The following is a 14092-nucleotide window of genomic DNA, read 5'->3' as shown; positions in this document are numbered from 1 at the left end:
TTTACTTCTGGCCATCTGCTTCAAACGTGCCAGAGTCTGCCGCACCAGAGGAGAAATGCTCCCAGCCGTGGCATCTGTAAACATCTCCAATGGAATATTGCGGTCCCGAACACCCGCTTCCACCGCAAGGCTCTCCTTCATACCTGCTCCATCAAATGGTGGTACATGATAGCTGCCATTTTTGAGGTAAGACACTGAAGTTTTGGCAACTAAAGTAAAGCCACCTTGACGCTGCGCAATTTATTGTCAGTGCATCACACTTTGTCCACTTGATGCCATGTTATAAAACATATAGCCTATGTCATATCATTTTGTAGCCTATGACTCATTTGCTCTCAGAACTTGGCTAATGAAACCACTGTCTCATCGCTCCCAGAGTCACAGTGAAATTATCTACAGCTACAGCTTGTCTTGTTTGGATCGTGTGGTGGAGAAGTTCTCAAGGTCTCAGAGGTAATTATTTTAAATATATTTGGATGGTTTGGATCGTAATTGATTGGTGAAACAGTTGCATTTTCATTCCTTCTCATGTCATGAGTGAGATAATTGTATCTGTAGTTATGTTTGTTATAGATGTGACATCTCGACAAGTTCATGCAAGTTGCACAAAATTTATGCGTGCCAAAAATTTTGAAATTTCTAATTTTTTTGTGCACTGGCATGCAGCTGTGCACAGTTCACTCACAGTTTACAACAGTTTACTATGAGTTCACTTATTGGTACGCAAGATTGTGCAGCAGTGCGGGGATCAAATTCATGCAAGTGTCAAGCTGCCTTTGTGTAATGACTAACATTGAAAGATTAGTCAGCTAAACAAGATTAGACTGTTTTATGAAACCGGGCCAATGTCTATATATTGGTAGTCCAGTTCCTTACCTGACTGAGATACCTGCTCTATACAACTAGAACAGGAACCAGAACCTGGTGAAAATAGTCCAACATTTGGAAGCAGTTAAAAAAAAGAATAGGACGTGAGCCATCTCCACCCCAAATGTCAGCTGTTGTTAGCTGTGTTTTTTCCTCTTGTTCTGCCTCTAGGTTTTCCTAAATTTATTAACCCTGATTTCCATTTGTGTCTGTTCAGAAGAATGATTCATTGTTATATGTAGGTTTTAAAAGTACAATGTGTAGGAATTAGTGCTGTCTAGTGGTGAGGTTGCAGGTTGTCATTATGTGGTCAATGGCCATGATTTTATTTCGCTTCATGTTTTCACTCACCCACAGACTTACTCCCATTTTGTGGTGTACAGTAGCTCTGTGGGAATACCCCCAATTTCATTGTACCCCCTCCCCCCATACAGTGACAATAAAGAGTATTTTATTCTATTGTATTCTTTGGCAATGGGGATTTATGTTCTCTTGTCTTCCCTTGTGATAAACAACATGCATGATTAAAAAAATATATTACAAATCTTGAATTGCTATTAAGAACGACCTTTTCCCTGAGAAAATATCACATCAACACCACATGACAATGTGCCTGATTGTTAGACACAATATGATTACTTCAAATAGATTCCAGTCATGATAGATAAACCGTCAGACTTGGAGTATTTTTACACCACCCGCCTGGTTGCTCTCCTCCTTCGCTGTAGCAATCGCCCTCATATTACATTTTTCTTGAAAAACCTCTGATTCTATATTCTGTTCCTGCTAATAAACACTCCTAAATTCTACACACAGCGGCTTTAAACAACTGTTATTGTTTGTTCTCACTATTGTGAGAATTTTATGAATTAATTAATAAAATCTAAGTTGCAGCAACATCATATTTTCCTTAAAATACATATTTGCAAAGTTCCTTCTTCTCCCCACCAAATTAAACCCTGTGAAGCCGCCACTGCATCCATGACATTTTTCATGAGGTAAAAATGTTGATTACATTGGATCACTTATAAGAGAAGAAAGGATTATTACTGGAAGAATAACACAGAAAAACAAGAGAATGAGAAGGAGTGATGGAGGCATAAGGCTGAGAGAATAAGACGTTTATTTTCCATGTTATAACAGACTCCATCACCTCCTGTCTGTCTCTGAAATGGTCTCATTCAGTACAAAGTTTATACATTCCTGACTATCAATATAAACCACTTTGAATCCTCTAACAACTGAGCTTCTCTTTTATTCATTTCCCTTTTTGCTGATCTCTGCGTTTAGGAATTGGACATTTAATGCCCGCATTAAAGGACTAAACCGCTGCTTAGTGGTTCCAGAGTTAACAGCCAACCTTGACCACATGACTGAAAATGTCTGCAGCCACAGCGCCAAACATAACTGCAGCAACATGTGCGTCTTCTCTCACCATTGTCAAAACTCTGTCTGTCTCTCTCTCTCTCTGTAATTTCCATCTCTTATCTATCGGCTGTGTTTATCTCTGTTGTTATGTTTCTCTGTCTGTCTGAGTCCTGCAGATTCCTGGTAACGCCGGCCCGCCATTCCTGGTTTGTTTACTGTTGGCGGAGGGCACACAGATATTCAGTGTTCTAGCTGAAATCTGATGTGGAGTTATGTAACATTAACACCAACTAAACATATGGCAGGTGAAAGGTTCAGCGGCCCACACATAAACACTCATCTTTTCTGTGCAAAGAAACAAATTTACAAAGTATGAATTTTTTTTTCTTCAAACGAGCAGGAGTGGCCTCTGTGACCACCATGCCTCGGCCTTCTACACGAAACAAGCGTGCAGCTTCAACCACACCTGTTCCTAATTTCCAGCATGCATGAGATAAAATTTTTCCCTGCAACAATCTCAGACATGTGCAGCATGGTTTCCTCACAGCGAGAAGGACCTAGGATCACTTCTCATCTGGTCCTCCCTGTATGGAGTTTGAATGGGTTCCATCCAGGTGTTCTGGCTTCTTCTCACATCCAAAGACGTTCACGTTAGTAACTTTAAATTGTCTGGAGGTGTGTGAAGGTGTTTGTTTGTCCACACGAACCCCTGCAATAGACCTGCAGCATGTCCAGGGTGCATCCAGGCTCTAGTCCAGTGTCCGCTGGTATAGGCTCCAGCCCCCAAGACCCCTAAATGAAATAAGCAGCTGTAGAATATGAATGAATCTCACACATGTCCAGTAGGTGGCAGACATTTCTATGGTATACTTGTATTGTATTTTTTAAAAAGCAGCTTTTTTGGGGGTGGTATTGTGTTACTCAGTATAACCTCATTATTATGCTGTTTTAATGTGATGCATAAGCTGAAAGTGCTTTGACATCTTCTCTGCTTTGTGTACTCATGGTCTCGTCAGATATAGCAACCCTGAATAAAGAACGGGAGCAACACAGAATGTGGTTGGAAGTTTGTTATGGGCATGAATTTTGTGGTAATTTTGGGCTTATAAAGATGTCTTTGAACTGTTCTTTTGCCAGGATGACTCTAAAACTCAACAAATGGGTGCATGAGTTTGAATTCAGCTTGGATCTTCTCTCATCCACACAGGGTCAAAATTATACATACAGGCTCAAATATGTACATACACCCCCACTAATATTTGGTTAAATGTCCCTTAGCAAGCTGCACCTCAACCAGGTGCTTTTGGTAGCATCAGAAAGCATCTAACATAATTCTGGTTGGATATTTGACCGCTCCTCTTGGTAGAATTGGTGGCGTTCATTTAAATTATATTTGCAAACTGTTAAAATACTCTGTGTGCTTCTTACCCTGTGTGCTGCTATACAATGCTGGAACTTAATTTCCCTGAGAGTCTTCCCAAGGGATGAATAAAGTTCTATCTAATCTAATTTAAATTGGTTGGTTTCCTTGCACAGACCCAGGTTTTAAGTGTAGTACACAAATTTTCAATAGTGTTGAGGTCGGGCTTTGGGAAGGCCTTTCCACATTCGTGTGTTATCCAACCCAGAACCTGTTTTGATGTGTTTGGAACATTGTCTTGTTGGAACACCCAACTGTGGCCAAGTTTCAACTATCTAGCTGTTGATTTGAGGTGACATTGAAGAATTTGAAGGTTGTCCTCCTCCTTCATTCACAGCCCCACAGCATGAACCTAACACCATCATGTTTGACAGTTGGCACGGTGTTCTTACATTGAAAGCCTCACCTTTACTTCTCCAAACAACCTCTTGATATTGTGGCTTTGTCTTTGTCTCATCTGACCAGAAAACGTTTCTCCGGAAGGTATTTGGCTTGTCCATGTGGGAAGCTGCCAGTTTCGGTCTAGCTTGAACGTGTCGATTTCGGGGAGGGGCTTCAATCTTCATTGACACCCTCTCAGCCCACGGCAATGTAAAACTCACTTCACTGTGGACAGTGACACTGGTGTTCCAGCAGTTTCCAGTTCATGGCAGGCCTGAGTCTTGGTGGTTCCTGGTTGTTTCTGAACATCCTAACCATTTTTTTCTCATCCGAGGATAACAGTTTGGGTCTTCTTCTAGACCTTAGCAAAGTGGTGACACATCCAATAGGTACTTACATACAATTGTTTGAACTGATGATCCTGGATTCTGCAGTTGTTTAGAAATGGCTCCAGTGGCTTCATTAAGTTCCTTGGACTTTCCCATTGTTCTGAGTATTGGTCAGTCCAATGAGTGCTGTCAAATACAACGTTTTTATGCTGGTAATGAGAAATTACCAGTGTAGTAAATCACGATCACTAACGAGGAGTTAATAGACTTTGATCTTGTCACATTAACAGTCAGTGTAGAACCTTCAGCACCACTTATTAAAATTGAAATGAATGTATGTATAATTTTGACCCTGTGTGGATTCAAGAATAGGCAAAATATATTCACAGGAAGAGCACATTAGTTTTCATAAGATAATGTATATTCAATCAGAAAAGGTAGCAAAAGTTAAAAATCATAGCATTAACGGGGGCCATCTTGAAAATGGCAGCCATATTGAATTTTTATGTGAATCACATTCTTTTATGAATTAGTGGCCTATTAGGTAAACACATTCAATATTTGATGCTTGTATGATAATCTGAGCTTTTTTCCTTAGTTGTCTGCCTTACTAACAACTAAAACTAGCAGAACAGAAGCACAGAGGGGCGGGGCTGAGGAGTGGAGTCAGTTCCTGTGGTGTCTGCATGCGAGATCTTCTTTTCATACCATGCTGTCAAAAAGAAGCAAATATTATCATGTACCTGCCAGAAAGCAGGTTTCATGTCAGCGTGCCAGGCTTCCTCTCTGCATCTTTGTTTTTCTGGCTTGTTTTTCTCATTCCTTTCCATCATTTTGAGCGGCGGCGGGTCTCAAAGACAGTGAGCTAATACTTTGGTCTGGTTGAATGGTGGAAAAGTGTGAAGAGGAGGGAGGAGAGAGGGTGAGGGCTGAAGGAGGTGTGGTTGGAGCCATTGGGGAAATGGAAGGGTATTAGTGGGGGTGGTGAGGTGAATATAAAAGCGGTGCTGTTGAGGAATTAGGTAATATCCCTCCGGAGAAAACACGCAGAGAAATATTTCCTCACACTATCACTATCTTTACGGTAAGTACGGAAAATGAGCTCTTTCAGCTAATGATAGATGAAAGTAGTGGCATTAACAACTTTTATTCAAAGCACCAAGCTGAACTGAACTTTTCCAGGGTAATGTGTAATGCTGGTTTGTGCAGCACAGCAGGCCTAAAGGTACGAGTTTGTCTACTGTAGCCTCAGGTTGGTTCTGTGCAGCTTTAACATTATGCTGAGGGCTACATTCCACCCGCAGGGACTGAGGCTGTGAGCCCCCCAGAGTCTCCACGAAGACCCAGACGAGCATAAAACTGCAGACGCTGCTGTCAGCAGCTGGAGGGAGAGCATGTGTGGTTGTCCTTGCAGGTCTTTGGAAGTTGATTTTTAAACTTTTGGGCCTCGGGGTTTCTGTTTCCATGCCCGCTGTGGGGCTGCAGCTGACTGAAGCCAAGACATGCCTGAGGGGCTGGCGTTCCGCCCTGTGCGTGTATGTCAGTGAGTGTTGTATAATGAAAGCTGCTATTGATGCTGAAACAGAATCTCATCCAAATTCTACAAGCACAAGATGTGGATGAAAGCTTTTCTGCAACGAGTCCAAGGTTTGAGTGTTCAACACATCTGGTAGTGCTGTTTGTGCAGGTGTCTTACGCCTTTGCTCTACGTGCTCACATTTGTGCTTGAATGCATGTGTATATGTATGCATATGTATACATGTGCAATGCGACGGTGCAGCAGGCTTTTACTTTTCTGAATGTCTTAGATTCAGTTTGCTCATATCTCATCTTCCAAAGTGTACAGATCAGGCTGCTGCATGATGTCTGGGGACCTTCTGCCCTTGAAACTAAACTCACAGCATGCATCAAAACGCAGCATTTGAATTGTGTAATGTCACATCAGGCATTAGACATTCTGAAATTGCGATAATTAATCTGTGCAAACCAGCAACCTAATTTGCTTAACCATACGCATCATTATTTCTGCATCAACACAATAAGTATGTATATGTTTTGAATATCAGGTCTCACACCACCCTAATTGGCAGATTTCTTATAAGCTGTCATTTTTGTCATTAAAATATACATGCATTCTGAGTGTGAAGTCTTGATCATAAAACATGTTCAAGTAGTTGCTTTGGGAAAAAAATTGCATAATCTTTAGCGATATACGTATATTATATGCAACGCTAATGTGAAATCAGCTCTTCTATTACACAGAGATACCCACAGCTTAACTTTGAGGTCCCACAAATGTACTGTGATTTAATTCTCAATGTGCACAAGGAAAATCATTTTTATCATCATTACATTGTAAATACAAGCATTAGGCACCTCATCTGCTCCGCAAAAGAGTAGATTTGTGGTAATTATCAAGTGTCTACTTATATTGGATGCTAATGAGTTATCATGATCACAAGGAAAACTACTTCATCTATATTAATATGCATCAAACAGCTAAAATGTATTCAGCTCATCTTCCCCCACTGGGTACCTATGGTGTAAGTTTTAAGTGTCTGCCATATGCTCTTAATACGTTTTCATGTTTATGAGGAAAATGACTCATTGACTTTCAAATATATGCATCAATCATAAAATCCATTCAGCTCATCTACTACCACTGGGTACCAATGATGTAAGTATCAAGTGCCTGCCGTATATTTTTCTTGTTCATAAGAAAATCACATCATTGTCATTAACACACAAATATATGCATCAGCTTCTCTTCCTCATTGGGCACTTATTGTAAGTATCAAATGTCTGCTATATATTGCTATTGACCTATGATGTAAGTATCGTGTCTGCTATATGTTGTTAAGTTATCATAGTTACATCATTCTCATTAACATACAAAAACAATCATAAAATTTATTCATCTTATCTACCCCCACTGGGTACCTATGTTGTAAATATCAAGTATTTACTATGTACATATTACTATTGATTTATCACATTCACACAAGTGTGTGCACTGAACATGGCATCTTGTCACCTGGATACTGCAAAGTCGCACAAGCTAAACAATTCCTACCGGCCAGAAACACTAACAGCTGCCTGCCCACCAATAAACTTTTTTTTTTCCACTTTCCAATTATCCCTGGTTACTATTTTCTTATTTAATCACAAAATATGAGCAAACGTTTCTTGCACCCACTCCATTCATCTCACTCCCATATCGAAGTCTTATTTTGGTGCTGACTTGACTTCTTCATCTTTTTTTTTTCCTCTCCTCTCTGCAGCACAGAGGCAGACAGACGAGCATCAGGATGAGGAGCCCCCTGCAGTGTCTCGCCCTCTGTGCCGTGCTCTCTCTGTGTGTCTGCTACGGTACACGTCCTCCTCTCGTCATCACCTTTAAATCACTCAGCAGCTCTGTCTGTACTTGTAACCTGCAAAATATCAGTCTCAAAATAAGTTACTCATCATTTATGCTTAACCCGGTTCCATGTTTTTCCCGTAGACTCTCATGAAAGCACAGAATCCCTTGAAGGTGATTGAAATTGTCATCTCTGGTTGAAGGAAAAACATGCATGTGATTCTAACAGCAATGCTTTCGATATATATATATATATATATATATATATATACACTAAAGTATGTGAGCCACGTTGATTAACATACGTCAGCTTTTTATGTGGCCCACATGTGCAGCACAGTGGGCATGCCTAACCTCGTTAAAGCTGCCGGTGTTGTCTAGTAAAGTTATTTGGTTCCAGATTTGTTCGTGAGCCCGAACCGAGCCAACTCCTTTATTCCGCCACAGAGGGGTAACGCCTACAACCTCCCCACCAGAGGAAACTCCTACAACTACTACAACTACATGAGGTAAACACCCACGCAGATGAAACCGTGCATGCTCGAGCATCATTAACGCATTCTTAATTAGCCTATTAAACGTAGCTATGTACCCAAAGCCGATTATTAAGATTAAAACAGACTGCTGTGTGTGTGGTTCTGACCCTCTTCCTCTAATCATATCCCTCTATCTGTGTCTAGGAGAATAAAGTCTCCGGCTGAGAGGCGTGCGGAGACCTGTGAGGACTACTCTCCCTGCCGCTTCTACGCCTACAGTCATGGCTACCAGCAGGCCTACCAGAGATACTTTGGGTCCAGGAATCCGGCCCAGATGGCAGCCAGGCCCCGTCGATACTGAGCTGATGCTGTAAATGCTCATTACCGATACTAAAAATGCTCGTTATCTTCTCCATACGAGTTCATTAATGGTGAGGTTTGCTATCGTTCTTGTAGTACCTTCTCAATATGTAATCCCAGAAGGATTAACATTCTCACGAATGCTAATCCGGCATGACCCGTCATTATGCATTTGTAGAATGTTATAAAGCCGTCACTTGTCTAATCTCAGGATAACTTTTATCCACTATTATCACACCTTCCCATCATTTATGAGCTTTATGGGACGTGCCTGAGTGAAGTGGAGTCTGTTTTGCCATGTTATTTACTCATATCCAGGCCAGCAGCAATGTCTGCTTTAATTACTGCACTTTTGAAAATTAATAAAATTCCCTTGGTTGGGTTTTTATATTAATCCTGTTTGTGCTGTTTGTTTGCCACATTTGAGTGTTGGGTATTTAGTGCCCGTGTGTGCCAGTGATTGGAATCTGCACTGATGGGAAACCCCGGCTAAAGGTCCAACCACATATTTGTTCCATCCATCCACTAAACAGCTGATTGTGATTAGTTTAACTCTTCCGGGAGGTAGACGAGCTGATCGGTGAAATCACCTGTTTGAGGTGCACAGGTGGAAACACATGGCAGGACTTTTTTTAGTCACTGAAGCCAGGGTTACCCACCTCTGAAAACTGGTTACAGAACTTTACCTCTTCAAGTCTTTGAATGAATGAATGAAATTTATTTCAGCAACACAGCACATAGTCACATCGTATCGAAACAAAACCGAAACAAAACCAAAATTTGAACCAGTGTAAGCAACAAAAACTAGAAATGATTGTTTTAGCACTATGAAGAAATATTAAATCAAAAAATGTATTTTTTTAAAAATATTCCACTCTGGAATGGTGACCGTTAATTACGTTTCATTTTAAAGCATGTTTTATTGTGGGAGGAAACCGGAGCTTTTCTTTTAATTTCTTAATTCAGAGTGAGTATTATATAATGAGGGTGGCACAGTGGCTTAGTGGTTAGCACTGTTGCCTCACAGCAAGGATATCCTGGGATCGATTCCCACCTATGGCCGTTCTGTGTGTTGTTTGCATGTTCTCCACTTGTCTGAGTGGGTTCCCTCTGGGTACTTTGGCTTCCTCCCACATCCAAAAGCATGCAGGTTAAGTGGATTGGTGACTCTAAATTGTCCATAGGTGTGAGTGTGTTTGTCAGTCTATATGTGGTCCTGTGACAGACTGGTGTCTTGACCTAACATTGGTTAGCTAGCTAACCTTGTAGGCAAAAGTGCGAGCCCCTCATTGACAGTCGACTTGAAAGGATTTGAGGTGGAATAGTATTGTCTTAACAAAAGCTGGCAAAGGCAAGCCGTTAACTGTGTGTTTAGTTGTTTTAAAAGCTTTTTTTTTGCATTTAGTGAGGTATATATGCACATATTTCTGTCCGTAGGGATCCTCTTGATGCTGTTCGACATTTCTAATGATATTCCTGCCTATATAGTGTTGTACAGAAACTGTTTACTTTAACCCTCTGGAGTCCAGGATATAATTGGGCATTATTGACTAATTTTGGTTTTATCTTCATAATTTACCTTTAAAAAAGTTTAATTTGCCTTGTTTGGTGTCATTTTTATCAACACAACCTCACCTGTGTGACATTATGGGGGGGGGGGGGGGGGGGGGGGTTCATTCTGCTATTCTATATTAACACAATAAACCTAAATTCACACAAACATAATTTGAACAGGAAAAAAAAAAACATTTTTTACTGTGAAAACCACAAACATGTTTAACAAACCATTTTTCTAACTTAGGATGCAAATATAAATTGTGAATTTCAAAAACATATGTATAAATGTAGCATAAACAAAGTTATATACAAATATTTACATTAAAATGCAGGAAATGTTTTTTTTTTTGTACAACTATTTACATGCAAAAAGATGCCACACAAATTATATTTGTGCCACTCAGAAAAACAAAACAAAACAAGACTTCTCTGACTTGTGTTTGACATGTTATTTGGACATGGGAATGACCTGATACTTTGTCATTCCTGTTGCTCCCTACTTGGATGCAGCGTTTGTATTTGGTGACTTTGTCCCCCTCAAAAACAACCCCATGTGGGGTCGCTGATCAATCCACGTGGAATCCATGGTTTTGATTGGTTTTACGTTATACTTTTTTCCACAAATTATAAAGGGGAAGATGTTTTTTCCACCCCCGGCCACAGAAGATAAATTAAGAAAGACGTTCACATGCACACTGAATGCAGTGTGTCCACAACCAATTACGTGGGTTCATGATCAATTTTGGTTTGGTTTAGAACATGCTTTTAACACCAAATAATAAAGGGAAAGTCATGTTTTCATTCCCCTTGTACTTGCTGTGTCCAGAGAAGACAAAAGAGGAAGAGAAGTCCCGTTCACATGCATGCTGGACAAGTGCAGCACTGAGAACCACTCCACACACATTTCCATAATAAATCAGGAAAAAGCATTCTGAAAATTATTAACCATTATTCAAGTTTTACTGGGTATATCAACAAATTTTTAAAAGTGGTATATAGGTTGAAATCTGCACTTTCAACAAACAGTCAAACTGAAACTGAAAGTGTGGGAAATTTGACTTTGTGCAGGTCATGTGACTTTGACGTGTATCTGCATCCAATGACTCCAGAGGCTTAAAGGGTTAGCTTGCCCCTTACCATTACATTGTATAGCCGATTATCCCAACCCGATCTCATGCCAAGTTCATGAGGGCATCATAAAAAATGATTCAATCTCTTAGTTTGTAATACCATCGTGAAATATAGTACATTTTTGTAATGGTATCACAAAAACATTTCATGATGGTATCATGAAATTTGGGGTGACTGTGTGTGTGTGTGTGTGTGTGTGTGTGTGTGTGTGTGTGTGTGTGTGTGTGTGTGTGTGTGTGTGTGTGTGTGTGTGTGTGTGTGTGTGTGTGTGTGTTTGTGCGCGCGCGCGCATGTGTGTGAAGAGGGATTTCAGTTATGGTTAGGGTTAAAACAGTCAGTGACTGGTGACTGTGTCATTAAAATGTACTACATTTCATGTCATGTAACAAACTAAACAAAACGTGAGACTGGTCTAATTATTCTATGGCAGTGTTGCATTCTTTATTTGTTTTATCAAGTACAACCTCGTACAATATAACATTCTCACAGTATGACACAGCAAAACAAAAATGAGGATTACCAGTATGTATATATGAATAGATCAAAATTAAAAACACGAAACATAAAAGGTGATTTCGTGAGTATTCTTTGAAAAATACAACAGAGAGATGCCAGCAGCTACAACAGTCAGCTATGACGTGTTGCAATCTTTGTTGGAACATGTTAAATGATATGAAAGATGTAGGTTTTTGTGTGTTTTGTCGTGGGTTCCAATCATTTACAGCAGCAAAACAAAAAGAACGATAGCCAAAATCATTCAGACTTTTTGGAAGGTGGAATGCTAGATTTTAAATGATAATTGCTGAAATGTGTCAGAGGCTTGAAAGGTTATGAGGTGTCTTCCCCACTTTTATAGACTTATAGCAGCCCAAAGGATGTTTGTGGCGGCCTGGATTGAAGGGACGGCCAATTCACCAGTTTATAGAGAAGGCGGGGGTGAGTGGTAAACAGTGCGCACTTTGGTGGCATTTTATAGATTTTTATAGATTTTCTTAGAATAGTCAAATAGGATGCTGATTGTGTTGTTCTTTTTTCTTACAATAATATATTTAGCAGACTAAGTGAAGGAAGCCTTCTTCCGGTGCAGAAAACCAAGTCAAGCTTTGTTTTTTGCCAGAAGATTACCGTTGTGTGTGTTAAATGAGAAAAATGAAACAAACAGCTTTCAAATTTCAGTGCCAAGTCATGAGCACTGATGATCTTTGGTGGTGGTGGTAATGGGGGGGGGGCAACTGGAGATTGGATTTTTACAGCCAAACAGCATATATTTTGTCTTTTTGGAGTTGAGAGTCAGGTCAAGATTATGGAAGGGCTGGTCATTGGAGGTAAGGTTTTGTTGAAGAGCCCATGCAGCAAAGTCGATTGTTGAATATTAAAGGATTGTTAACTGAGTGAGAGGTCTCTACAGGGAAATATCAGACCAAGGTGCTGACAGTACGGACCGAGCTCTGTCTCAGAGGTCTACAGACAGTTCCTTTGACTTCATGCTTGGTTTGTGCTCTGACATGCACTGTTACCTGTGAGACCTTATATGTAGACAAGTATGTGCTTCTCCAAATTGTGCAATCAACTGAAATTACACCAGGTGGACTCCAATTAAGCTGTAGAAACATCTCAAGGATGATCAGTGGAAACAGGATGCACCTGAGCTCAATTTTGAGCTTCATGGCAAAGGCTGTGAATACTTAGGTACATGTGATTTCTTAGTTGTTTTTTTTTTAATAAATCTGCACAAACCTAAAAAAAAAAAAAAAAAAAAAAAAAACACACTTTTTCTACATCATCATTATGGGGTATTGTGTGTAGAATTTTGAGGAAAATTTTATTTAATCCATTTTGGAAAAAGGCTGTAAAAAAAAAAGTGGAAAAAATGAAGCGCTGTGAATACTTTCTGGATGCACCGTACATACACACAAACATAAAAAGTAATAAAACAAAAATGCAAGCAAAGAAACAATAAAACTCCACATCATGTACCCTCTCCATTTGGAAAAGAGATATGGCTTCTTTTTTGACAAACCATGTGGTGGTTTTGCATCGACATGCAAGAGTCCATATATGAGGGCTGTCAATAAAGTATAGGTCCTTTTTATTTTTTTCAAAAACTATATGGATTTCATTCATATGTTTTTACGTCAGACATGCTTGAACCCTCGTGCGCATGCATGAGTTTTTCCACGCCTGTCGGTGACGTCATTCGCCTGTGAGCACTCCTTGTGGGAGGAGTCGTCCAGCCCCTCGTCGGAATTCCTTTGTCTGAGAAGTTGCTGAGAGACTGGCGCGTTGTTTGATCAAACTTTTTCCAAACCTGTGAGACACATCGAAGTGGACATGGTTCGAAAAATTAAGCTGGTTTTCAGTGAAAATTTTAATGGCTGATGAGAGATTTTGAGCTGATTCTGTCGCTTTAAGGACTTCCCACGGTGCGAGACGTCGCTCAGCGCTCTCAGCCGCCGTCGTCAGCCTGTTCAAGCTGAAAACCTCCACATTTCAGGCTCTATTGATCCAGGACGTCGTGAGAGAACAGAGAAGTTTCAGAAGAAGTCGGTTTCGGCATTTTATCCGGATATTCCACTGTTAAAGGAGATTTTTTTAATGAAAGACGTGCGGACGGGTCCGCGCGTCGGGACGCAGCCGACGCGGTGCGGCGGCACAGGAAAAACACCTCCGTGTTGATAACCATTTGTAAAATCCAGGCGGCTTTTGATGGCTTTCAGTGGAGTGAGTATATGAGAAATTGTTTAACAGCTGGACATGTTCCAACTTGTCCTTAAGGCTTTCAACAGAGGTGTTTTTCCTGTGGCAGAGCGTCGCGGCGGCTGCGAGCCGACGCGCGGACCCGTCC

The 14092-nt window shown here is 40.5% G+C and overlaps 1 protein-coding gene across 13 annotated transcripts; it reads left to right on the top strand.

Annotated features, from left to right (window-relative positions):
- The first annotated feature begins 5294 nt into the window (after positions 1–5294).
- mgp (matrix Gla protein) lies at positions 5295–8953 on the top strand. Of its 13 annotated transcripts, XM_034190627.1 has the most exons (7): positions 5365–5449; positions 5548–5590; positions 5670–5779; positions 7652–7734; positions 7868–7897; positions 8124–8232; positions 8404–8663. In XM_034190627.1, the coding sequence occupies exons 3-7, from the start codon at positions 5760–5762 to the stop codon at positions 8558–8560; spliced, it is 399 nt and encodes a 132-aa protein (XP_034046518.1). In that variant the 5' UTR covers positions 5365–5449; positions 5548–5590; positions 5670–5759; the 3' UTR covers positions 8561–8663. The 13 variants fall into 13 exon arrangements, with proteins under 13 accessions (XP_034046526.1, XP_034046520.1, XP_034046521.1 ...); XM_034190630.1 differs by lacking the exons at positions 5548–5590; positions 5670–5779 and adding an exon at positions 5910–5914 and having other exon boundaries at positions 5322–5449; XM_034190628.1 differs by lacking the exon at positions 7868–7897 and having other exon boundaries at positions 5342–5449; positions 8404–8953.
- Positions 8954–14092: the final 5139 nt, after the last annotated feature.

Source organism: Thalassophryne amazonica, chromosome 16 (assembly GCF_902500255.1).
Source record: "Thalassophryne amazonica chromosome 16, fThaAma1.1, whole genome shotgun sequence".
NCBI classification, from domain to species: Eukaryota; Metazoa; Chordata; class Actinopteri; order Batrachoidiformes; family Batrachoididae; genus Thalassophryne; species Thalassophryne amazonica.
The sequence above is the reverse complement of the archived record's forward strand: the minus strand, read 5'-3'. Positions and strand labels throughout refer to the sequence as shown.